Source organism: Leucoraja erinacea, chromosome 5 (genome assembly GCF_028641065.1).
Source record: "Leucoraja erinacea ecotype New England chromosome 5, Leri_hhj_1, whole genome shotgun sequence".
Lineage (NCBI taxonomy): Eukaryota > Metazoa > Chordata > Chondrichthyes > Rajiformes > Rajidae > Leucoraja > Leucoraja erinaceus.
The window spans coordinates 40,457,564-40,485,546 of NC_073381.1; the positions used below are offsets into that span (position 1 = coordinate 40,457,564).

Below are 27,983 nucleotides of genomic sequence, written 5' to 3' on the forward strand. Positions count from 1 at the left end.
GATCCTTGTCTTTTGTCTATCTTCGGTTTAAACCGGCATCTGGAGTTCCTTCCAACACATCATAATTGAAGTAAGCCTATCCTATTCCATCCATGCATTCTGCTGCTTCTGACACATGAATCCAAAATATTCCACTTTCAACACATCTGCAGCATCTTCCGGGTTGGGTGTGAACACATTCACCCAGTTCCAGTATTACTTATCTGTCATTCAGAATCAGAATCAGAATGCTTTATTGTCATTGCATGTGTCACATACAACGAGATTACTGTGTCTCTCCATTTAAAAGAACTTCAAACATTCACATACTCATACTTTTTACACTCCCTCCCTCCCAAACCCACCCATGGATTCACATTTACATAAATTAACACTCCTCCCCCCCCCCCCCCCCCCCCCCCCCCCCTTCCCCATAACCCGCTCCCGAGACAGAGTTCAGTTCCAAGATTGCTGATGGGTAAAAGCTGTTCTTGAGTCTGGCAGTGCGTGACTTTAGCGACCTGTACCTTTTTTCTGAGGGCAGCAGTGTGAAAAGGTGGTGACAAGGATGTGTAATGTCTTTCACAATATTACAGGTCCTGCTGCGGCATCTGGAGTGGTAAATGTCCTCCAGAGGGGCCAGGGGAAGTCCAATGGTATCCTGGGCAGTTTTTATCACCCTCTGGAGAGCTGTGGTGGAATCCTTTTCTTCTTCCACACAATTAACTTTTGGTCTTCTCCAAGAAGCCTTCTCCAATTACATCATTTTATTCTGCCTCTTGGCAACATCATCTGAAAACACAGTGTCACTCTTCACATGCAACAACACCCAACTTTCCAGCTTTTTTGTGTAACCTTCACCTTTTCACTTGTTTGCTCAACATTGTCTAACACTCTGGGTGGGCCAGTTCACCCACTACACTGAAAGAAAGTCTTGTCCCATACCTTGTTTACTTCTAGATTTGACAATTCCATTGCATTCCTATTGTACTATTCATAGACTAGCACTCATCCAAAACACTGCTGCTGCTGTGCTAACTTGTACAAGGCATGATCATACACCACTAATATGCTGTATGAATTATGCTGACTCCTAGTTTTGAATCTCTCATGCGCTCATGCCTCTCTTACACATTGATCTCCAGCCTTTCCTCTGAGACAACTGTGCTCCTGAAATTCTGACCTCCTCGTCTATTGGAAATTAAAAAGCTCCATGTATCCTCATCTATTGGAAATTTAATAGCTCCAGAAATATATTTTGCCTCCAAAGCTTGAAGCTCTGAAATTCCTAATATAAACCTCTGCCCTTGCAATTTATTTTTCTACTTCCTTAAACACTCCCCGTTTGACAAACCTACTTGAATTTCTTCATGTGCCCTTTGGTATCATATTTTGTTTGATAATGCTCCTATGAAAGACATTATAAATCCAAGTTGCTAAAATAATTGTTGATAAATAACTGAAGATACTTCTGATTATTCAATGTGACTTATTTGTTCTGAAAGATGAGTAGAAGGGTGAATATTGCAATGTTGATTTGGTACTTTCTCCGTGATTTAATTCCAAATTCATAAATACTTAGTTCCTGTAAAATTAGTGACTTGGATTGAGAATCATTAACACTTGGCTACGTTACAACCAGGTCTAATATTAATACAATTTGATATACATTTAGCTATATGAAAAACTTGAATTTTTGTAAAATGCTTTATTATTGTTGTTAAAACTTCAGAAATTAATTCAAATTTGCCATATAAGCATTACTGTAATTTATTTCTTGATTTCAGCAGGTGAGAGTTACATGATTTTAGATTTGAGATTCAAACAATGCAAGTTATTACCACATGCTAAATGTCACCTGTAAACCATTAGCAAACACTGGTCATGGCAGTGCAGAGTTTATGTTTCACTCTTTCATGTTCCATGTCTAATTAATATCCAGTTAATTTTTGAGAAATAAACAATCTGCTGATGGAATTCAGCAGGAAAGGCAGCATCTGTGATGGGACAAATCACAGCTCGGGTTGGGAGCCTAATTTTAGAGGTGAAATCAGGAAATTTTAGTATATTTCTTATCAGTTTTAACTTAATTGTGCTTCTAAATATTCAGATTTTAAAGAAACTCTAAACCAGGAAAGAACATAATTTTATAATCTGAATGAAAAATCATTATTTCAAAAGACTACATTTAATTTTCTTCAACATCTATCACCATAATGAGCTTCCCTCTTTCCAAATAACACATAAAAACTCCCACAGGCAAGAAATTACACCTTTCAGATTGAAACTCACTTTTAAACCAAAAACAAAAACTTAAGGCAGACAGACATTGCCATGACACTATTTAATATTATACATGAATAATTGTTCCAACCATTTTAGAAACAATTATTATTATTGACTTTGTAAATAATGTTGAGAATTTTTTTGTATTTAATGAAGCCAGATAGCAAAATCAATAATAAAATTACATTTTAACAATTTTTTTTACCTTTGAATCTAATAGAACCGGACAAAACACACAGCTACAGAAACATACAGTAATGTAGCTTTAATTTTCCTTGTTGTGTACAGTTGGTATTCGTAAAAACTACATGAATAACTATGAAAAGAACTATCCCATTCCTTAACGAGTCTTGCTTTGCATACCAGATGTCTCGTTACATGGGTGGAGTGATTGTTCATCAAGGTAAATATGCGGGCATATTTTATTTAACAGTACCGTTGCTGATAAACCAGATAAGATGAATGCCTCGTCAACATCCAGCCCCCAGCTACGAATTGTCTTCAATGCTTTTAATCCAACAGCTGAACCGCCCTTTTTTATGATCAAGTATACTCGAATTGGGCAATCCATACGTTGATTTTTGGTATAGAAACCTTTCTGGATTTTTCCGATTGCTTCCAGAAATCCTACGAGGGGACCCTATTTGTGAAACAGGTGAATTACAATTTGGAGAAACAATATGTGTGCAATATTTTCCAAAATGTGATCATTTACTTCAACCTCTGTTACATTTATACTCCATCACTTTAGATAATCCTTTCTTACTCTCTATAATCCCACATCCCAACTAAATACATTTAGTACATAATAATAATAAAGCATTTTACCAAAATACAACTTTTTTATGTAAGCCACATATCATTTTTCAATTGACAAAATTTGAGAGGGTTAATCGGGGTTTTTCTAAATGTCAATAGGGTCTGGGTTTTTTTCTAACTGTGTAATATCGATCCACACATTCCACTACAAATATTTCCTTTTCCTTGGGGCAAAAACTTTCCTTCCAGTCAGTAGAAGCCAATTCTAACGGACCACCAGATCAGTTTTAACCATATAATAACCATATAACAATTACAGCACGGAAACAGGCCATCTCGGCCCTACAAGTCCATGCCGAACAAATTTTGTTCCCCTTAGTCCCACCTGCCTGCACTCGTACCATAACCCTCCATTCCCTTCTCATCCATATGCCTATCCAATTTATTTTTAAATGATACCAATGAACCTGCCTCCACCACTTCCACTGGGAGCTCATTCCACACCGCCACCACTCTCTGCGTAAAGAAGTTCCCCCTCATATTACCCCTAAACTTCTGTCCCTTAATTCTGAAGTCATGTCCTCTTGTTTGAATCTTCCCTATTCTCAAAGGGAAAAGCTTGTCCACATCAACTCTGTCTATCCCTCTCATCATTTTAAAGACCTCTATCAGGTCCCCCCTTAACCTTCTGCGCTCCAGAGAATAAAGACCTAACTTATTCAACCTATCTCTGTAACTTAGTTGTTGAAACCCAGGCAACATTCTAGTAAATCTCCTCTGTACTCTCTCTATTTTGTTGCCATCCTTCCTATAATTTGCCGACCAAAATTGTACACCATACTCCAGATTTGGTCTCACCAATGCCTTGTACAATTTTAACATCACATCCCAGCTTCTATACTCAATGCTCTGATTTATAAAGGCTAGCATACCAAAAGCTTTCTTTACCACCCTATCTATATGAGATTCCACATTCAAGGAACTATGCACGGTTATACCCAGATCCCTCTGTTCAACTGTATTCTTCAATTCCCTACCATTTACCATGTACGTCCTATTTTGATTTGTCCTGCCAAGGTGTAGCACCTCACATTTATCAGCATTAAACTCCATCTGCCATCTTTCAGCCCATTTTTCCAAATGGCCTAAATCACTCTGTAGACTTTGGAAATCCTCTTCATTATCCACAACACCCCCTATCTTGGTATCATCTGCATACTTACTAATCCAATTTACCACACCTTCATCCAGATCATTGATGTACATGACAAACAACAAAGGACCCAACACAGATCCCTGAGGCACTCCACTAGTCACCTGCCTCCAACCCGATAAACAGCCATCCACCATTACCCTCTGGCTTCTCCCATTCAGCCACTGTTGAATCCATCTTGCTATTCCTGCATTTATACCCAACAGTTGAACCTTCTTAACCAACCTTCCATGAGGAACCTTGTCAAAGGCCTTACTAAAGTCCATATAGACAACATCCACTGCTTTACCCTCGTCAATTTCCCTAGTAACCTCCCTAGTTTTGTCGAATGTTCCTGAAAGCCTGTTGCATTGTGGAAAAATTGGACTCTTTTATTTCCATTTTAACATATTGACATCAATTTTGTAGCATCTATGCAACTTCAATAATATTCAGATGTTTTCAAGACATTTAAAGCAAATACAATGTCACTGGACATAAGGGCTTTAAGTCAAAAGTATTTTTGTTATTACTTTTAATTAATATTGTTCTTTTCCAAATGCACACCTTCAACAATCAAAAGTATTATATGAATAGCAAAAGTTCACAAAATCTATACATAAAACATTGTGATGATACGTTTGGGGAATATTCTAATTACCCCATCAGCACTTTGAGAGGAAATGTGGGCGGTCAAAAAGGGATACAGGGCCTGTCCCACTTGTGCGACATTTTCGGTGACAGCCTGAAAGGAGGTTGCCGTGGCGTGATCTACTTGGGAAGAAGAAGACTAAAATTCCAATTGCCCCAAAATAGTTGCTGAATGCCAGATGGTGTGGGGCAAGCAGAAAAATATCCAGATTTGCAATTCATTGGCTTCCAGGGATAGGTTTTACAGCCCATCTAAGGACTCTAAGCTACATCCCTATCAGAATGAAAAGACACAATCCCGAGTTGAAAAACTAAAGACACAGCTTTAAGTGAGGAGTTGGCACAAAGGGTATTTTTCCTAAAAAAAACAATATCCTATAGTTACTTTTAAAGAGAGTGTTGGCCTTTAATCATGCGTTGATTATAAAAAGGAAATAGATTTACTTTTGTCTTAATTATTTACTGTGGTTGATTATATTTAGAATAATTTTTCAATTCATGTTTTTAAAATAATTAGTGTATGATACTCTAAACTGAGCAAATGACATTCCATTTTCTATGAATTTTCCAAGATAATAAATGATAGGACACCACAGATTGCTTCATACAGTGTTTTGGCTCACCAGCTTGCAGCAGTGCTTTTGATTTTCAAATGTCTTTGGTACATAAATAGAGTCAAAGAGAGAGTCATAGACTCATACAGTGTGGAAAAAGACCCATCGGCCCATTTGTCCACTCCACCCAACATGTCCCATCTACATTGGTACTACCTGCCTGTGTTCGGCCCATATTCTATTAAACCTATCATGTCCATATGCCTGTCTAAGTGTTTCTTGAACATTGCAATATTACCTGCCTCAACTGCTTCCTCCGACAGCTCTTTTCATATACGCACCATCCTTTGTATAAAAAAGTTACCCCTCAGGTTATTATTAAATCTTTCCTCCCCTCACCTTAAACCTATGTACTCTGGTCTTGATTCCCCTACTCTGGACAGAGACTCTGCATTTACACACTCTATTCCTCTCACGATTTTGTACACTTCTTTAAGATTACTACTCATCCCCATGCACTCCAAGGAACAGAGCCCAAGCCTGCTCAACCCTTCCCTATAGCTCAAAACTGAACACAATACTCTCAATGTAGTCTTGCCAACACAAAACCAATATATAACTAATTTGTTCGAAGAAACCCCATATCAGTCATGGAATATTCTAGTAGGACAGCCTTTCAGAATGGAAATAAATAAAACTGAGGCAAGCAGTAGCAGCTTGAACAAATTTGAAGACTGCTCAGTAGGTTTTCAGCAGATTATCTGCAAACATTGTTCCAAAATTATTCTGTCCAAACGTAATATGAGGTAGCTGTAATTCTTTGAAGCTGCAACTGAACTTCATTACTTGCTGTAGTCACACATCTGCTCCTGCTGTAGGCTATCATGGTTATTAAAGCCTGTACAATTGGAGCCTGTACTCCATGTGATCATTTCAGGCACCAACATGCATTTGCGTTGACCGAGGCTCTCCAGGAAGAAGTGTTATAATATCACTTGCCTCAATGGCTATGTGAAGCAAGAGCCAGACACTTTCCAGTCCTCCAATTCCCAAAGATCTAAGGTGACACAGATTGACTTCATGTTGCCCAGCATTTCCTCAAACGTGGAGATATGTGCAGCTTATTTGCATTTACTGGTGGCACATAATGCAAATTTCCTGTCAGCTGCCTTGATTTCTTCATCCTTGGCTCATATTCCATCTTGTCTATGTTTGACAGACACAAAATGCTGGAGTAACTCAGTGGGACAGGCAACATCTCTGGAGAGAAGGAATTGGTGACGTTTCGGGCCTATGCTTGGACTGTTAGGTCATGGAGTAGCAGGTTAACTACAAAGTATTGCAGGGCTGGGTTACAGCCAATGTACTGAATCAATAATCACCCTTGTGCAAATATCTGTTGTCTTCAATAAAAACAGAAAATGCTGGAAATAGCAATGCAGACAGCATCTGTACAGAAAGAAATACAGCTTCTTTTCGATGTCTGTAATCTATACTAATTTACGTGTTTGTGCATGCATGTAGTGTATCCATAGTAGTTACATTTTGAGAAATAGATGTATCTTTTAATGAAGTCACTTCACATGTGGGCATTATCCAAATGGTCTGGGCCTTTAAAAAATAACTGTAAACTACAGAATTGTGTTGTCTGTCATTGTAGTCTGACCAAGCAACCTCAAGGGTCACGGGTGAAGTGTCTAGTACATATTCACCCTGAGGTGGAACAACACCTTTTCCCATTGAAGCAATGCTAGTCTCCTGGCATTACACTTGAAAATTATGTTTTATTTTTGCTTTTTGAATGCACATCTGTTGCTGGCCTCAACGGAAGTGGCTGGTTGTCTCGTTAGCTGTCATACCTAGATGTATTTTGACAATATACATGCACAATGGTATTTTCAAAACGGTCCACACAATATAATAAAATATTATCAATTATGAACTTTAATTAGAATAATGTGTGTAATTTTGTATGCATGCATGTATGGTACCACAATAGCTCAGCTTCCCACAACAATGTGACATTCCTGATACTGGCACTCCTGAATGAATATAATGCTGGTGTTTTATTGGTATTCAATATGATAAGGACTGTATGAAAGTGTTGTAAAACATGACTGTTGATGTTGTATACACCGTTTACAACTCCAGTATTAAAATGGAGCAGTTGTAGGTTTTGCCTTGTTTTCTTTATAGGAAAGCTCATCAGAATCCTGTCAAGATAGCATCCAGTCCATGGGAGACACTGTCCAGTCCATCACAGGTACTGACGTTGACACCATCAAAAGGGATCAATGGGAGGCACTTCCTCAAAAAGGCAGCCAATATCATCCAAGACCCTTACTACCCAGTCCACACTTTCATTTCACTCCTACCACTGGGAAGAAAGTATAGGAGTCTGAAAACCATGACTAGCAGCTTCAAGAATAGCTTCTTCCCAGCAACAATCAGACTCTTGAACATGACACACTAACATCAACTATGATACCTGTCTTTGGTTGCACTAAGGACATTGTTTTTGGACGATTTTGGGGATTATTAATTCATTGATTTTCTATATATTATCTATGTGTATTATGTTTACAGGCCTGTTAGGTTAATGCAAATAAGAATTTTATTATTGCATTGTAAGTACATATGCCAATTAAACACTCTTAACTCCTGACTTGGGGAATCTGAAGAAAAAGAGATGTTCTGTATTAATATTTAATCTAATTGTGAATAAAAAACTACAGGATGAGGATGACTAAGAAAAAAATCTATATATAGAATACAATGTATTCTATCATTTTGATTTTACACAACTTATTTTTAAGTTCAGTTGTTACCATCAGGTGGACAACATAGATCCAACAGAACACCTGAAAGATTAGTTATATATATTGTTAGGTTTAGGAGGAAAATGACAGGTACAAAGAAAAACAAGACAATATCCTTGCTTTGAAGACACAAAGTGCTGGAGTAACTCAGTGGTCAGGCAGCATCTTTGGAGAACATGGATAGGTGATGTTACCTGTCCTTCTCCAGAGGTGCTGCCCAACCCACTGAGTTACTCCAGCACTTTGGGTCTTATTTTGCAAACCCGCATCTGCAGTTTCTTGTTTCAACTCTTCTCCCTATTGTCCTTGATTTTACCATCTTAGAGGCTCAAGAAGGGGAATAAGAAGCATTTCATATCCATACACTGTCAAACAAGATAACCTCCAATAAGCCTGGAGGAGATCGTGAACCTGCAGCCCCAGGCAGGGACTTCATTAATTGCCCTGCTTTTTTCAGAATAATCTATTTGGAAAGATTCAAGAAATGAAAGTTAAGTTGTTGGCAAGTGAACTTGCAAAATCCAGATTCCAAATCAACTGCCCCTGTAATGGGCTAAAGACTCTCTTTGAACTCCCCGAGTGAAGAAATGTTCCAGTCCCCTGCCAGGTTACAATATTTTAGTTACTAGCCTGAAAGGTGCCTAGACAGCCTTCTTCTTTGAGAAGGGTGCTCTGCATTGTGTGCGTGTGTCTCACATATTGCACCAAAAGAAGAATGGGTGCTAGAATGACCATAACTAAGGAAATTGGGATTTATTATGCCCTAAAAGCTGAAGGAAGGCGAGTCAGAATTAACAAGGATTTAAAAAGAGCGCCAAAGGCCAGGTTCGAGTGTTTACCGTGAAGTCGGAGAGAAGCAGCAGCCAGAAGCAGCAAAAGCTAGTATGGGCTGAAAGTAGGAAGAAGATTTAAAAAGAGCGCCAAAGGCCAGGTTCGAGTGTGTACCGTGAAGGTCGGAGAGAAGCAGCAGCCAGAAGCAGCGAAAGCTAGTATGGGCTGAAAGAAGGAAGAAGATTTAAAAAGAGCGCCAAAGGCCAGGTTCGAGTAATTTACAAATTAGCTCTTAAGTACTTGATTAGGTAGCAGGTACAAATAAATTCAGCTGTAGCGGAGCGGCATTGTTGGGAGCGGCCTTGTTGAGGTGAAGTGCCTTGGTGAGTAAAGTGCGAGTCTTTGGCTCGAGAGTATTCGGCGAGGAGACTACATTCAAAGGTGGAGTAGGTGAAAGGCACAACCTATTGAGATTTGGCTACTGAAATGATGACAGGCAAGTTGCTGCAGTGTATCTCTTGCAGGATGTGGGAAGTCAGGGACACTGCTGGTGCTTCTGACAACTGCATCTGAGGAAATTCTGTCCAGGTGCAGTTCCTGAAGGAGAACTGGAGCAGCAGCTGGATGATCACAGGACCATCCGGGAAAACTAGAGCTTCCTGGACAGGATCTACAATGACATTGTTACACGCTGAGGAAGGGAAGTAAGCATGGAATGCAGGTGACCCCGGTGGCTGTACTTGTTGAAAACAGGTACATCCCCTTGGAACCTGTCGGGACAGATGACACTTCCAGTACGAGCGGCGGACCGGTTTTTCAATCAAATCCTGGCACTGTGGCTCAACCGGAGAGGCCTACGTCAGATAATGCCATAGTGGTAGGTGACTCAATAGTGAGAGGCACGGACAGGAGATTCTGTGGCAACAGGCGAGACTCGAGAATGGTGTGTTGCCTCCCTGGTTCCCGGGTCCAAGATGTCTCAGACCGATTGCTGGGCATCCTCAAGGGGGAAGAGGAGCAGCCGGAAGTGGTTGTGCATGTCGGCAAAAACGACGTCAGGAAGAAGAGTAAGGAGGTTCTACAACGTAAGTTTAGAGATTTAGGATGAAGGCTGAAAAGCAGGACCTCCAGGGGGTTATTTCTGGTTTGCTTCCAGTACATCGTACTGGTGAGAGCATGAACAGGGAGATAGGGGATCTGAATGTGTGGCTGAGGAACTGATGCAGGGGGCAAGGATTTAGATTTATAGACCACTGGGATCTCTTCTGGGGTAGGGGTGACCTGTACAAAAGAGACAGGTTGCACTTTAACTGGAGGGGGACCAACATACTGGCAGGCTGGTTTACGAGTGCTACACGTGTGGGTTTAAACAAAATAGCGGGGGCGAGGGGTCGACAAATTGGAAGAATAAGGATGGCGTTAAAGGGAAAGAGAGTATAGGAAAAGTTACGAAAGAGACCTGAATTAATCGGACTAAAAGTCCAAGAAGGGATAAGAGAATAAAGTCAGGTTAAATAGGAACCGGTGTGAGAGGGGAGGTTAATACCGAATTAAAAGTGTTATATATGAATGCATGAACTGTAGAGATTGGTAGGTATGATGTTATAGGAATTACAGAGACATGGCTGCAAGAGCTGGGAACTGAATATTCAGGGTTATATGTCATATTGAAAAGATAGACGTGTGGGCAGAGGGAGGTTGTGTGTCTCTGTTGGTAAGGAATGAAATTCAGTCCATAGAATCAGAATATGTAGAGTCATTGTGGATAGAACTGAGAAATTGTAAGGGCAAAAAGATCCTTACATAGGAGACAGAGGGTCCAGGGTGACGGAGGAACTGAAGAAAATTCACATTAGTCAGGAAATGGTGTTGGGTAGACTGACGGGACTGAAGGCTGATAAATCCCCAGGGCCTGATGGTCTGCATCTCAGGATACTCAAGGAGGTGGCTCTAGAAATCGTGGACGCATTGGTGATCATTGTCCAATGTTTCATAGATTCTGGATCAGTTTGTGTGGATTGGAGGGTAGCTAATGTTATCCCACTTTTTAAGAAAGGAGGGAGAGAGAAAACGGGGAATTATAGACCAGTTAGCCTGACATTGGTGGTGAAGAAGATTCTGGAGTCAATTATTAAAGATGTAATAGCGGCACATTTGGGTAGCAGTAACAGGATCGGTCCAAGTCAGCATGGATTTACGAAGGGGAAATCTAACGACTAATCTTTTGGATTTTTTTGAGGATGTAACAAGTAAAATGGATAAGGGAGAGCCAGTGGAAGTAGTGTATCTGGACTTTCAGAAAGCCTTTGATAAGGTCCCACACAAGCGATTAGCGGGCAAAATTAGAGCACATGGTATTGGAGGTAGGGTATTGACATGGATAGAAAATTGGTTGGCAGACAGAAAACAAAGAGTAGGAACTAACAGGTCCCTTTCAGAATGGCAGGTAGTAACTAGTGGGATGCCGCAAGGCTTGTGGCTGGGACTGCAGCTATTTACAATATACATTAATGATCTAGATGAAGGAATTAAAAGTAACATTAGCAAATTTGCTGATGACACAAAGCTGAGTGGCAGTGTGAACTATGAAGAGGATGCTATGAGGATGCAGGGTGGCTTAGATAGGTTGGGTGAGTGGGCAGATGCATGGCAGATGTAGTATAACGTGGATAAATGTGAGGTTATCCACTTTGGAGGCAAGAACAAGAAGGCAGATTATTATTTGAAAGGTGTCAGATTAGGAAAAGGGGAAGTGCAACGAGACCTGGGTGTTCTTGTCCATCAGTCACTGAAAGTAAATATGCAAATACAACAGGCAGTGAAGAAAGCTAACGGCATGTTGGCCTTCATAACGAGAGGATTTAAGTATAGGAGCAAAGAGGTCCTTCTGCAGTTGTACAGGGCCCTGGTGAGACCACACCTGGAGTATTGTGTGCAGTTTTGGGCTCCTAATTTGAGTAAGGACATTCTTGTTATTAAGGGAGTGCAGAGTAGGTCCACAAGGTTAATTCCTGGGATGGCGGGACTGTCATATGATGGAATGAAATGACTGGGCTTGTATTTGCTGGAATTTAGAAAGATGAGATGGGATCTTATAGAAACTTATAGAAACACTCAGCGATGCAGAAATTATTAAGGGTTTGGACACGCTAGATGCAGGAAGCGTGTTCCCGATGTTGGGGGAGTCCAGACCCAGGGGTCACAATTTAAGAATAAGGGGTAGGCCATTTAGAACTGAGATGAGGAAAAACCTTTTCACCCAGAGAGTTGTGAATTTGTGGAATTCTCTGCCTCAGAAGGCAGTGGAGGCCAATTCACTGGATGCATTCAAATGAAAGTTAGATAGAGCTCTTGGTTAGATATGGGGAGAAGGCAGTAACTGATTGTGGATGATCAGCCATAATCACATTGAATGGCATTACCAGCTCAAAGGGCCGAATGGCCTACACCTGCACCTATTGTCTATGTTTCTTTGTATCTATGTTAAGCTAAGGCTACCATTTTTGCTTCTGTCACACCGCCGCATAGACTTCTAAGTCTGTAATGAGGTTTACTGATGGGAGGGACTGCTCTACAAGCAACCCCTATAACCTCACATATCAATTATTGCACGTAATTGATGGTCCCTTTAAATAGCTCACTAAATACTTCCTATTACTCAAGACTGGGCCCTTGATGCATTGAGATTTCCCACCCTTTACAATTGGGCAATAATGAGGAACGTAGGGCAACTGGCACAGAAAACCCAAAGTAAATCAGCACCTACAAAACCAAAGAATTGCTGCCAAGAAACTCAATGTCATATCATAGATTTCTGTTGGCAACTTCTGTGCAGGGAGGCTGAGGTGGACAGTGTTATGTCCGAAGCCAAGAAATATTCTGAACAATAAACAAAGTGTTGGAGGAACAGTGTAGTGGAGAGAAATCTGGAAAAGAGAGGTTTGGGTGGGACAAAGCCTGCCTTGTGGTAAATACAAAAAGCTGTAATAACTTGGTGGGTCAGATAGCATCTCTGGAGAAGAGGAATAGGTGATGAGACCCTTCTTCAGACCAAGAGTCAAGGGAATGGGAAACAAGAAATATAGACAGTGATATAGAGAGATATAGAACAAACAAATGGAAGATATGCAAAAAAGTAACAATGATAAAGGAAACAGGCCTTTGTTAGTACTAGAGAGTACCCCGGTGGCTGTACACCTTGACAATAAGTACTCCTGTTTGAGTACTGTTGGGGGTGACAGCCTACCTGGGTGGGGTAGCAACAGCGGCCGGGCCTCCAGTACAGAGACCGGTTCTGTTGCTCAGAAGGGTAAGGAAAAGAAGAGGAGGGCATTAGTAATAGGGGACGCTATAGTTAGGGGGTCAGACAGGCGATTCTGTGGATGCAGTCGGGAGACCCGGATGGTAGTTTGCCTCCCTGCTGCCAGGGTCTGGGATGTGTCTGAACGTGTCCAAGATATCCTGAAATGGGAGGGAGAGGAGCCGGAGGTCGTGGTGCATATAGGTACCAATGACATAGGTAAAAAAAGAGAAGAGGTCCTGAAAGGAGAATTTAGGGAGTTAGGAGGAGAGTTAAAGAGAAGGACCGCAAAGGTAGCAATCTCGGGATTACTGCCTGTGCCACGCGACAGTGAGAGTAGGAATGGAGCGAGGTGGAGGATAAATGCGTGGCTGAAGGACTGGTGCAGAGGGCAGGGATTCAAGTTTCTGGATCATTGGGACCTCTTTTGTGGAAGGTGCGACCTGTACAAAAAGGATGGGTTGCACTTGAATCCGAGGGGGACCAATATCCTGCTGGGGAGATTTGCCAAGGCTACTGCGGAGACTTTAAACTAGAACGGTTGGGGGGAGGAACTCAAATAGAGAAAGCTAGTGGACAGTGTGTGAGGCAGGAGGCAGAGAAGGGAAGCACTAAGACCCAACATGTAGGGGGGAAAGAAGAAAACAATAATAAACAGAGAATAAGAGGTGGTGGGGTTCTTAAATGTGTGAGCAGAGAGACAGATGGGTGTAAAATGGGGGAGGAAGCAATAGGTAGCAAGGTGAAAAGTAAAAGTGGCAGGCAGACAAATCCAGGACAAAAATCAAAAAAGGGCCACTTTTCAACATAATTGTGTAAGGGGTAAGAGTGTTGTAAAAACAAGTCTGAAGGCTTTGTGTCTCAATGCAAGGAGCATTCGTAATAAGGTGGATGAGTTGAATGTGCAGATAGATGAATTAATGAATATGATATAGTTGGGATCACGGAGACATGGCTCCAGGGATACATCCAGGGATATTCAATATTTAGGAGGGATAGACAGAAAGGAAAAGGAGGTGAGGTAGCGTTGCTGGTTAGAGAGAAGATTAACGCAATGGAAAGGAAGGACATTAGCTTGGAGGACGTGGTATCGATATGGGTACAGCTGCGAAACACTAAGGGGCAGAACGCCAGTGGCTGTTGTGGGTGTGTGTGAACGTGCCAAGATATCCTGAAAGTAAAGTTTTGGGATGGCATCAAACAGGAAATTAGAATAGGCAACAAAGGAACACAGGTATAATGGGTGACTTCAATCTACATATAGATTGGGGTGAATCAAATTGGCAGGGTGCTGAGGAAGAGGATTTCTTGGAAGCAATATGCGGGATAGTTTTCTAAACCAACATGTGAGAGTAGGAACCGACAAGAGAGCAGGCTATTCTAGACTGGGTACTGAGTAACGAGGAAGGGTTAGTTAACAGTCTTACCTTGTGCGTGGCCCATTGGGCAAGAGCGACCATAATATGGTTGAATTCTCCATTAGGAAGGAGATGGACATTGTTAATTCAGAAACAATGGTTCTGAACTTAAAGAAAGGTAACTTTGAGGGTATGAGACGTGAATTGGCCAAGATTGACATGCAATTAACTCTTAAAGGGCTGATGGTGGATAGGCAAGAGAAGGCATTTAAAGACCTGCATGTATGAAACAAGAAGAAAACAATAATAAACCAGAGAATAAGAAATCAGGGAAGGTTCTGCAATGTGTGGATAACAAGGGAAATCAGGGATAGTATCAAAGCAAATGGAGGAAGCAATAGGTAGCAAGGTGAAAAGTAAAGCCTACAGAGGACAAATCCAGGACAAAAGCAGAGGAAGACAAAGGGCTTAATTAGGAAAGGGTATAATAATATTATTAAAGAAAAGTCTGAAGGGAACATAAAAACTCACTGCAAGGAGCATTCGTATAGATATGTGGAGAAAGTTGAATGCAGATAGATGAATTAATGAATATAATATAGTTGCAGTCACGGAAACAGGTGAATTAGGGAGTCAAGAGGAATTTAATTGTCAGGAGGGATAGACTGAAGGGAAAAAACGAAATGCCGTTTCTGCAGAGAGGAGATTACGCACACAAATAGACCATTAGCACAACATAATTATGTGGTATCGATATGGGTACAGCTGCGAAACACTAAGGGGCAGAAAACGCTAGTGGGTGTTGTGTACAGGCCACCTAACAGTAGTAAAGTCTCTCTCCATGCACTCTCAAACCCCCCCCCCCCCCCCGTGCAGACAAAGTCAAGCCCCCGGCTGGCGATGGCGATTGTCCCGCGGCCATTAAAGCCACGCTGGGTGGTGCGAGGTCGCACACCGGGTCTTTGCGTTAGAGCCCCCGGTGTGCGCTCGCAGAGTCCGCGGCCATTCCAGCCGACAAGAGAGGGCTAGTGGTGTGGGCCCCGCTCCGAGAGCTCTTAGTTACCCCCGCAACTCGTGCGGGGAGAAGTCGGCCGCCGCAGCAGAAGCCCCGAAAAGCGAGTCTCCCCCCAGGGAGCCGTGGGCTCCTGGCGCTGTCGTTCAGACCTGTAGAGAGCCTCCGTAACTTTGAGGGTAGCAGACAGAAGCAGCAGCAGCAGCAACAGCTCTTAAAGGGCTGATGGTCATGCAATGGAAGGCATTTAAAGACTGCATGGATGAACTACAACAATTGTTCATCCCAGTATGGCAAAATAATAAATCAGGGAAGGTAGTGCACCCGTGGATAACAACCTGAGTCCCAGGGATAGTGTTGGAGGCCGCTCCTCGTTGCGGCCTCAACGATGACTGAGACCCGACGAGAAAGGTCGGGTCTCCAGTGCAGGGAGAGATTCAAAAAGTTCAGAAACCCCCAGAGGAAGACCCCCACCCCCCCACACACACACACCCCAACATAAAATAACAAACACTACATAAAAACACAGACAAAAATAATAAAAACGCGGACAGGCTGCAGAGGCCGCTGCTGGCCAGAGCCGCGCCGCCTACCGCATAATCATGGGGAACAAGGACATGGCGGACCAATTATATAACTACATTGGTTCCGTCTTCACCAAGGAAGACATAAATTATCTGCCGGAAATAGCAGGGGACCGGGGGTCAAATGAGATGGAGGAACTGAGTGAAATCCAGGTTAGCCGGGAAGTGGTGTTAGGTAAATTGAATGGATTAAAGGTCGATAAATCCCCAGGGCCAGATAGGCCGCATTCCAGAGTACTTAAGGAGTAGCTCCAGAAATAGTGGATGCATTAGTGATAATTTTTCAAAACTCTTTAGATTCTGGAGTAGTTCCTGAGGATTGGAGGGTAGCTAATGTAACCCCGCTTTTTAAAAAAAGAGGGAGAGAGAAAACGGGGAATTACAGACCAGTTAGTCTAACATCGGTAGTAGGGAAACTGCTACAGTCAGTTATTAAAGATTGGATAGCAGCACATTTGGAAAGTGGTGAAATCATTGGACAAAGTCAGCATGGATTTACGAAAGTTAAATCATGTCTGACGAATCTTATAGAATTTTTCGAGGATGTAATTAGTAGAGTGGATAGGGGAGAACCAGTGGATGTGTTATAACTGGACTTTCAGAAGGCTTTTGACAAGGTCCCACATAAGAGATTAGTATACAAACTTAAAACACACAGTATTGGGGGTTCGGTATTGATGTGGATAGAGAACAGTCTGGCAAACAGGAAGCAAAGAGTAGGAGTAAACTGATCCTTTTCAGAATGGCAGGCAGTGACTAATGTAATACCGCAAGGCTCAGTGCTGGGACCCCAGCTATTTACAATATATATTAATGATTTGGACGAGGGAATTGAATGCAACATCTCCAAGTTTGCGGATGACACGAAGCTGGGGGGCAGTGTTAGATGTGAGGAGGATGCTAGGAGGCTGCAAGGTGACTTGGATAGGTTGGGTGAGTGGGCAAATGCATGGCAGATGCAGTATAATGTGGATAAATGTGAGGTTATCCACTTTGGTGGCAAAAACAGGAAAGTAGACTATTATCTGAATGGTGGCCGATTAGGAAAAGGGGAGATGCAACGAGAACTGGGTGTCATGGTACACCAGTCATTAAAAGTAAGCATTCGGGTGCAGCAGGCAGTGAAGAAAGCAAATGGTAGTTTAGCATTCATAGCAAAAGGATTTGAGTATAGGAGCAGTGAGGTTCTACTGCAGTTGTACAGGGTCGTGGTGAGACCACACCTGGAGTATTGCGTACAGTTTTGGTCTCCTAATCTGAGGAAAGACATGTTTGCCATAGAGGGAGTACAGAGAAGGTTCGCCAGACTGATTCCTGGGATGTCAGGACTTTCATATGAAGAAAGACTGGGTAGACTCGGCTTGTACGCGCTAGAATTTAGAAGATTGAGGGGGGATCTTATAGAAACGTACAAAATTCTTAAGAGGTTGGACAGGCTAGATGCAGGAAGATTGTTCCCGATGTTGGGGAAGTCCAGAACAACGGGTCACAGTTTAAGGATAAGGGGGAAATCCTTTAGGACCGAGATGAGGGAAAACATTTTTCACACAGAGAGTGGTGAATCTCTGGAATTCTCTGCCACAGAAGGTAGTTGAGGCCAGTTCATTGGCTATATTTAAGAGGGAGTTAGATGTGGCCCTTGTGGCTAAAGGGATCAGAGGTTATGGAGAGAAGGTAGGTACAGGATACTGAGTTGGATGATCAGCCATGAAGGGCCGAATGGCCTACTCCTGCACCTATTTTCTGTTTCATTTCACTCCTCTCTCCTCTCTATATCTGACCCACTTTTGTCTTCTTTTCACCTCTAACCTTTATCACTTACTGCCAATCACCCCCACACCCCCTCCCCACACCTGTTTCCACCTATCACTTGTCGGCCTTTGCACCACCCCACCTCTCCTTTCCAGTTCTCCTCCTTCCCACTTCACTCAGTCTGAAAAAGGGTCCTGACTCAAAAAGACATCTGTTCATTCCCTCCATTAATGCTGCCTGAGCTGCTAGTTCTTCCATCTTTTTGTTTCTTGCTCAAGATATCAATATCTGTAGTTTCTTGTGTGTCCAATGTTCTCTCAGGGAATGTTTAAACACATCTCACCCAATTTACATTTGCCCTTGTACTGAGAGAAAGCATGTGCAACACAGCCTGAAATGCTTCATTGCATAACATTGACTAATATAGATAATGTTATGTACATAAAGTGTAACTTCATTGCATCTCAGTATTCCAAATTGAAATGCAGATCTTCTTAATGGTGTCCTGCGATGCAAAACCTTTATTTTAATGATATATTCACTGACAGAAATGAGAGTATGAAATGTGTTTAATATATAAGAGGTTGCGCATCAATAATATTGCCTTCTTCCAAGCTCACCAGAGTACATACCATACCATACCATGATGATCAGTCCAAAATGCTTAATATCAGTGTGTGCAAATACATCAGATTGCAAATTTATATCAATGTCCAATTTGCCAGCAAATCGGGATATAATTATGCCATTAAGGTCCTGGAATCCAATTTGCCACTCAATTTGACGGTCTATACCTTAACACATTCATCTTCATTTGAACCATTAGATTCTTTATTCATTCATTAATTATTTTAACATTTGCTGTTTGCTGGTATGGTCATTAATTAATTAATTCCCACACTTTTCAATTCATTCATTATTTTTTGTCATCCAGATTCAAAAAAATAAATCCATTAAAAAAAATCAATTTACCCAGTATTCACAACCCTATTTATGCAGAGAGTTCGAGATTGCCACAATGCTTTGTGCAGAAATTGATCTAATTAGCCTTTGTCTGATGTTAAGCGTTTGTACTTTGTTCTGAAATTCTTCACCAAAGCAAATACGTGTTGTGCTCTGTTAAATTATTTTATTCAAAGTCAAATATATTTGTCTTTGTTTATTTAACTGGATGTGGGCATCACTGGCTATGCCTGTATCAGTTGCCATTACAAGTCATCCTTCAAATTCAAAGCTAATTTGTGCAATTTTGAATTACAATTTAGGTCCCGGAATCTATGTGTTCCACCACACCTTTCTAATGTGCAGCATCGAGAGTTGAACCCAAAGCTCCTAATCAAACTTCAAGACAACAGAAACCTTTGTTTTTCTCATTTCTATTTCAGATGCCTTGATATTGGGGCTAACATCCAATTTGTTTTTTTTTTAAACTTAAAAACAGGGGCAAAAATCCCGGGGGGGGGGACACGTTCGCCCCCCTCACCCGTTTTGAGAGGTGGGGGACGACCACCCCCACACCCCCCCATTTTTTGTAATCTGGATTTAAAAACTCGGTGTAATCTCCAATTTCCGCGAGACAGTGGGGGTCGGACTGCTGATCGAGGGTGCCGATTGGACGAGAGAAACGTCGGTCAGCAGGCAATGGGGGCAGGACATAATAATTCAGCGCGATCATTGGAGGAGTGTCGGTCAGATGCGGAGGTGTCGGTCAGATGCGGAGGTAGGGGGGGTTGGCAGCCCTGACATAGACCTGCGCCTCATCCGCAGCCAGGATCAATCCCGTCTCTCCGACGCTGCAATCGCTGCTGAACCCCCACTGGACCATCCCCGTCCTCACCCGAGTTCCCCCTTGGGGGTGGACAGAGACGTCAAGAGTCAGACGGGATCTCTGCCCCCAGGCCCACAGCCAGCGCAGAGAAACAGCGCTAAACCCAGCTCAACTCAGCCTGTCCTGCCGGGTTAACCTACAGCCCTGCCTGGACTTACGGGAAATATGGCCCATGTTTACAGCCAGCACGGAGAAGCAGCGCTAACTCCATGACTCCAGGCTGGTGTCCCATCAGTCCAGGCAGGGCTGTAGGTTAGCCCGGCGAGCCAGGCAGAGCTGCATTTAGCACTGGATTGAGCCTCCGAAGACTCGCGTGTGTATGTGAGTGTGCAAATTTTGATTTCCGTGCCTGTTTTAAATGATCTTTTATTGATATTCTTCATTTAAAATGGTCTTCAAAATGAAGCTTTTGTTCATCTATTCTGATATATTGATGGTCAATTTTTGTTTTATAAAGTTCTCTGAAGTGCTTTAGTAGGTTTTACTATGTTAAAAGTCTCAGAGCTGAATTTGTATGCAATGATATACAAATCGCATTTTTGCTTCCACAATTCCCAGTCTTGAGAAACCACTTCTGTTTTTGGATCCAAAGCAAATTAAACTTACACATTTTCCCACATTCAGTTCCATCAACTATCTCATTTAACTGTGTTAAATACTAATTTTGACCCCTTGAATTATTTTTATATTCCCTTGAAGGGCTTATGATTTCTTCTCTTTCTCTACAAATGGAAAATGAGAAAAATCATCAGCCTTTCAAGGGAATCTAATTACAAAATTTACCATGTTTGTTATTTCCTTAATCCTGAGTGTAGTCATACCTGCATCGGTCTTTAAAGGTGCACCTATTCCCTTAAGCGGAAGCTCAGAGGGGACCGTGCCTTTGCTGTGTCGGCTCCGAGATTGTGGAATGAATTGCCTCTGCATGTTAAACAGGCCCCTTCTCTAGCTGTTTTTAAGTCACTCCTGAAGACATATTTATTCTCCGTGGCCTTTGTAGACCAGTAAGGTGTTGAATTATTTATTTACTTTATTTGCTTGGTTTTGCTGCGTGGTTCGTACTCGTGTTTTATGTATTTTAATTTATTGTTTGGATTTTCGTATGTAATTTATGCGCCTCGTGTTGGCTATATGTTCTGTTGTTCTGCCTGTTTTATGATGTCTTGCTTGTTTTCTTTTTTCTGTACAGCACTTTGGTCAGCTTTGGTTGTTTTTTAAGGTGTTTAACAAATAAAGTTATTATTATTAACATTCTTTGCCTTGCATTTCAAACATAATTTATTGCTACCATTGATAGTCCTTGCAACTGCCTTGCAATTCATTTTTTATTCATTTAGATTTTGTTTAGTTACCCCAATCTAATGACATTATATTTTCCCTAAATTTGTTTAAATCTATTTCTGGTGTTACCTCTTACTTGATATTATTGACCAAAATTGTTTATTTTGCATGAGTGGAAATTTGACGGCGTATGTACTAGTTTGATCAAAAATAGGTTTAGTTATTTTATTTAAGTTGAATTGTTATTCACCCTTTACCAGCTCAAATCAAACAGCAAAATCAAACGTACTACAGTGATAAAATGTAAAATGTTCACTTCCACTTAGAACATTAACTTAACATGAATTGTCCAATAGTTCTAAAAATCACTAGCTGAAAACTGCTTGATTAAAAATTTACCTTTCCTGGTTCAGGTGCTCCACCTCTTCCAGTCTATGTAAAAATAAAAATTACATATTAGAACTATGTTATTTCTGTCACGTTTTCTTGATCTCTGTATTTATACATTTCTCTCAAAAGAAGTCAATTTTGTTGACTTAGATTTACCCATAATGTTCCAACAGCGTGATCACCCAATGAGAATTCCTTTCTTCTTATTATTGTAATTACACTGTAGCTATATCTTTTATTATTTTTGCAAATCTTTATTGAATTTTTCTGTCCTATTTCCAAATCATCTAGCTTGGAATATTTAGCTTGCAGTCACACACAACCTGTAACCAATATTCCCTGTAATGGCAACTGCAAAATACCCTATAACACTTCAGTTTTAACTAATTCTATCACACCCATTCTGACAATGTTTTGCACACAGTTGATCTAATCGGCTTTTTTCTGTTTGTGCTCTATATAGTACCATACAATTATTTGAAAGCACCAATTATTAATGGAATGGTGCATGGTGCAACGAGCGGCATTCTTTAGTAACTTGTCAGTTTCTTTGTTGAACTAAATTAAGGCGCATGTTGCAATCAAAAGCGCTTGAACAATTGGTTGGGAAGAAAACCAAACTGTGAGACAGAGGACTGCACCCTTACTAAGCCCTTTGCCTTATTCTTTAGATCACATTATATTTGCAATGAATTAACAACTGCACAACAAGTTTACAGAGTTGATGTGGACAAGCTTTTCCCTTTGAGAATAGGGAAGATTCAAACAAGAGGCCATGACTTCAGAATTAAGGGACAAAAGTTTAGGGGTAACATGAGGGGGAACTTCTTTACTCAGAGAGTGGTAGCGGTGTGGAATGAGCTTCCAGTGGAAGTGCTGGAGGCAGGTTCGTTGGTATCATTTAAAAATAAATTGGATAGGCATTTGGATGAGAAGGGAATGGAGGGTTATGGTATGAGTGCAGGCAGGTGGGACTAAGGGAAAAAAAGTTGTGTCGGCACGGACTTGTAGGGCCGAGATAGCCTGTTTCCGTGCTGTAATTGTTATATGGTTATCTGGTTATAACAATGGTATTTACAAATTAATTAACACCAAGACCAAGAATACATACCGAATGAAAGGATTGAGAAATAATACACCACACTGCGAGAAGGAAAGTCAAGGCTACAGAGAGGATACATTTACAGAAAGGTGTAACAGATGAGAAACTAGCTCTTTGGAGAGATCAGAAAAAAAAACTAAACTGTTTTCGTCAGGGGAGTAAAGGCTAAAGGCAGATTTAGTGAAGATATTCAAGATTACAACATGTTTATAGTGCAGCCTGTCCCACTAAATTACTACAGCTTTTTGTGTCTCTCTTCTGTTTACAGTGTAGGTTGCAAGAAATGCAGGTTTGTATTGGTTGTCGGAGAGGTATTTGCTCGGACTACAAGTTGATGAAAAAAATTTGTTCTGTGCTTCCGTTCCTGTTTTTAAAAAACAGTTGCTGGACGATTGCATAGAAACATAGAAAATAGGTGCAGGAGGAGGCCATTCGGCCCTTCGAGCCAGCACCACCATTCACTGTGATCATGGCTGATCGTCCCCAATCAATAAGCCGTGCCTGCCTTCTCCCCATATCCCTTGATTCCACTAGCCTCTAGAGCTCTATCTAACTCTCTCTTAAATTCATCCAGTGACTTGGTCTCCACTGCCCTCTGTGGCAGGGAATTCCACAAATTCACAACTCCCTGGGTGAAAAACCTCACCTCAGTCTTTAATGGCTTCCCCTTTATTCTAAGACTGTGGCTCCTGGTTCTGGACTTGCCCAACATTGGGAACATTTTTCCAGCATCTAGCTTGACCAGTCCTTTTATAATTTTATATGTTTCTATAAGATTCCCCCTCATCCTTCTAAACTCAAGTGAATACAAGCCTAGTCTTTTCAATCTTTCCTCATATGACAGTGCCGCCATCCCAGTGATCAATCTCGTGAACCTACGCTGCACTGCCTCAATCACAAGGATGTCCTTCCTCATATTAGGAGACCAAAACTGTATACAATACTACAGATGTGGTCTTACCAGAGCCCTATACAACTGCAGAAGAACCTCTCTACTACTATACTGAAATCCTCTTGTTATGAAGGCCAACATTCCATTTGGCTTCTTCATTGCCTGCTGTACCTGCACGGCAACTTTCATTGACCGGTGTACAAGGACACCCAGGTCTCGCTGTACCTCCCCCTTACCTAACCTAACCCCATTGAGATAATAATCTGCCCCCTTGTTTTTGCCACCAAAGTGGATAACCTCACATTTATCTATATTATACTGCATCTGCCTCGCAACTGCCCACTCACTCAACCTGTCCAGGTCACCCTGCAACCTCCTAACATCCTCTTCACAGTTCACACTGCCACCCAGCTTTGTGTCATCCGCCAACTTGCTAGTGTTGCTCCTAATTCCCTCATCCAAATCATTAATATATATGGTAAACAGTTGTGGCCCCAACACCGAGCCTTGCGGCACTCCACTCGACACTGCCTGCCATTCTGAAAAGGACCCGTTCACTCCTACTCTTTGCTTCCTGTCTGCCAACCAATTTTCTATCCACGTCAACACCCTACCCCCAATACCATGTGCCCTAATTTTGGTCACCAGTCTCCCGTGCAGAACCTTATCAAAGGCTTTCTGAAAGTCTAGATACACTACATCCACTGGCTCCCCTTCATCCATTTTACTTGTCACATCCTCAAAAAATTCCAGAAGATCAGTCGAGCATGATTTTCCTTTCATAAATCCATGCCGACTTGGACAAATCTGCTATCCAAATGCCCCATTATTACCTCTTTAATAATTGACTCCAGCATCTTTCCCACCACCGGTCAGGCTAACTGGGCTGTAATTCCCCGTTTTCTCTCTCGCTCCTTTCTTGAAAAGTGGGATAACATTAGCTATCCTCCAATCCACAGGAACTGATCCTGAATCTATTGAATCATGATCACCAATGTGTCCACTATTTCTACTCACCTCCCCGAGGACCCTGGGATGCAATCCATCAGGCTCAGGGGATTTATCACCCTTCAGTCCCAATACTATTTCTCGCCTAATGAAAATTTATTTCAGTTTTCTACCCCCTCAGATCCTCTGTCCTCCAGTGGAAGATTGTTTGTGTCTTCCTCAGTGAAGACAGATCCGAAGTACCTGTTCAACTCTTCTACCATTTCCTTGTTCCCATAATAATTTCACCCCTATAACCATATAACAATTACAGCACTGAAACAGGCCATCTCGGCCTTACAAGTCCGTGCCAAACACTTATTTTCCCCTAGTCCCATCTACCTGCACTCAGACCATAACCCTCCATTCCTTTCCCATCCATATACCTATCCAATTTATTTTTAAATGATAAAATCGAACCTGCCTCCACCACTTCCACTGGAAGCTCATTCCACACAGCTACCACTCTCTGAGTAAAGAAGTTCCCCCTCATGTTACCCCTAAACCTCTGTCCCTTAATTCTGAAGTCATGTCCTCTTGTTTGAATCTTCCCTACTCTCAATGGGAAAAGCTTATCCACGTCAACTCTGTCTATCCCTCTCATCATTTTAAAGACCTCTATCAAGTCCCCGCTTAACCTTCTGCACTCCAAAGAATAAAGACCTTATTCAACCTTTCTCTGTAACTTAGTTGCTGAAACCCAGGCAACATTCTAGTAAATCTCCTCTATACTCTCTCTATTTTGTTGACATCCTTCCTATAATTGGGCGACCAAAATTGTACACCATACTCCAGAATTGGTCTCACCAATGCCTTGTACAATTTTAACATTACATCCCAACTTCCATACTCAATGCTCTCATTTATAAAGGCTAGTACACCAAAAGCTTTCTTTCCCTCCCTATCTACATCAGATTCCACCTTCAGGGAACTATGCACAGTTATTCCTAGATCCCTCTGTTCAACTGTATTCCTCAATTCGCTACCATTTACCATGTACGTCCTATTTTGATTTGTCCTGCCAAGATGTAGCACCTCACACTTATCAGCATTAAACTCCATCTGCCATCTTTCAGCCTATTCTTCCAAATGGCCTAAATCTCTGGAAATTTGGAAATCTACTTCATTATCCACAACACCACCTATCTTAGTATCATCTGCATACTTACTGATCCAATTCACCACACGATCATCCAGATCATTGATGTACATGACAAACAACAGTGGACCCAACAGAGATCCCTGAGGCACCCCACTAGTCACCGGCCTCCAACCTGACAAACAGCCATCCACCATTACTCTCTGGCATCTCCCATTCAGCCACTGTTGAATCCACCTGGCTACTCCTGCTCTAATACCCAACAATTGAACCTTCTTAACCAACCTTCCATGAGGAACCTTGTCAAAGGCCTTACTCTTCTTCTTCAAGTCCGTTGCAATCTCAGATGTCGTTCTGCCAGTATCTGGCGCAGGTCACAGCTGGTCGGGTCGGTTCAGCCAGGTCCTGGGGGCTCCACTGGGGGGGCGCCGTCACACTCCAGTAGGTGAGACATTGGCTGTACTGCTCCACAGCTGCATGTGTCTTCTGCCTGGTAGTTCCATGCTTTCATAAGTGCTTTGCACCTCCCCTGCTCCGCTCGTAATCTGTTGAGGGTCTTCCAGGTTGGCCATGGGAGGTCGTGCCCGCTGGCGAGTCATTCAGTCGGAGTGATTCCTCTCTCCATCCAGTCGTGGGCTCGTGTGTTGAGCTGGTTCCATTCATCTTTCCAGATGTTGATCCTTGCTGTTTCTTTGGTTGTCTGGAGAGGTGGGACTGACTGCAAGAAACTGGCTCTAGATTTCAATCGGGGTGGAGGTGTTGTGTGTCCATGCAGGGGGTGCCTGGTATCGATCTCCTGTGCTCTCCGCTCATCTTGGGCGACGATGGATCGTCTGATATGGGGGGGGGGGGGCAATACCAGCTAGGGCGTAGAGGCACAGGACTGGCATTGTCTTTATGCATCCCGTGATAATGCGGCAGGTGTCATTGAGGGCTGTGTCAACCAGTTTGGTGTGGTGGGAGCGGCTCCAGCTTGAGCACGCGTATTGAGCTGTGGAGAAGCACAGGGCTAGGGCAGTTGCACGGATGGTTGGTGGATCAGCGCCCCACTTTGAGTTTACCAGTTTGCGCAGGATGTTGTTGCGAGTGTTGACCTTGGCTTTGGTGTTCTGAAGGTGGGTTCTGAAAGAGAGTATCTTGTCGAGTGTGACTCCGAGGTACACGGGGTGGAAGTGGTTGGAGAGTTTGTGGCCATCCCATGAGACGCTCAGTTGTTTTCCTGCATCTCGATTTTTAAGATGGAAGCTGCATACTTGGGTTTTTGATTGGTTGGGTTTCAGGTGGTTGTTATTGTAGTAGGTTGTCATCTCCTGGAAAGCGCTTTCCAGGACAGACTCGATCTTCTGGAAGTTCTCCTGTTGGGTGGTGATGCAGAGGTCATCAGCATAGATGAAGCGGCGGCATTGTGGGGGAAGTGGTTGGTCGTTGGTGTAGATGTTGAAGAGGAGGGGGGCCAGTACGCTGCCTTGTGGTAGGCCATTCTTTTGGGCTTTCCATTTGCTCTTCTTGTCGTTTAGTTGGACGAAGAAGCGCCTGTTGTTGAGAAGGCTTTTGATGACTTGGCACAGGTCGAGGTCACCAGTCATGTCAAACAGTTTCCTGATCATGGTGCGGTGTCGTAGGCAGCGGTGAGATCTATGAAAGCTGCTCCGGTGATGAGTTTGCACTCAAAACCGTCGTCAATGTGTTGGGTGAGGTTCAGTAGCTGCTCGGCACAGGAGCGGCCAGGGCGGAAGTCAGCTTGATCTTTAGTAAACTTGGAGTCTATAAGTGGCATAAGGCGTTGGAGTAGTAGCCTCTCGTAGAGCTTGTAGGTGATGCAGAGGAGGGAAATGGGTCTGTAGCTCTTTGGGGATGATGGGTCCTTTCCAGGTTTGGGAATTGCGACAGTCTTGGCCATTCTCCATACAGGTGGGGTTGCTTTCTGCGCCATGCATGAGTTCAGCATTGCTAGGAACCAGGTCTTTGCTTTAGGTCCAAGGTGCTGTATCATTTCCGTCAGTACATCATCGATTCCTGCTGCTTTCCCAGGTTTCAGCATGCTCATTGCAGCTTCGAGTTCTTCTAGGTCGAAGGGCTTGGTGAGGGCGCTGGCTGGTTGTAGGCGGTCTGTTACCGCTGCCCGACGGTATTCTCCTGTGGGTCTGCGCCGATTTTGGCTACGACCGTTTGCCACCAGCTGTGCTGCAACTGAGTTTGCTGTGACTGTTGTGAGCGTGGGCGGTGTAGTATGGTCTTCACCGAGGCGGCGGATTGTGGCCCATGCCTTCCTGCTGTTATTGGTCATGTTGGTGTTTTCTATCAACTCCTTCCAGACTTGCCTTCGGTCCTCCCCGACTGTGTTCAACAGGATCTCTCCGAGTTCCATGGTGGTGGAGGAGAAAGGG

The 27,983-nt window shown here is 42.6% G+C and overlaps 1 protein-coding gene across 4 annotated transcripts in view; it reads right to left on the bottom strand.

The window, feature by feature from the left end:
* The window catches only part of LOC129697154 (cytosolic 5'-nucleotidase 1A-like), a 121,786-nt gene that overhangs the window by 44,155 nt on the left and 49,648 nt on the right, over window positions 1-27,983 (bottom strand). For 2 of the 4 annotated variants that reach the window (XM_055635414.1, XM_055635418.1), the window contains exon 6: window positions 21,526-21,558. In XM_055635414.1, the coding sequence (XP_055491389.1) occupies window positions 21,526-21,558 (33 nt within the window). Of the gene's footprint in view, window positions 1-1,717; window positions 2,906-21,525; window positions 21,559-27,983 lie in introns of those variants that run through there. The other 2 variants (XM_055635416.1, XM_055635417.1) reach the window with 2 other exon arrangements.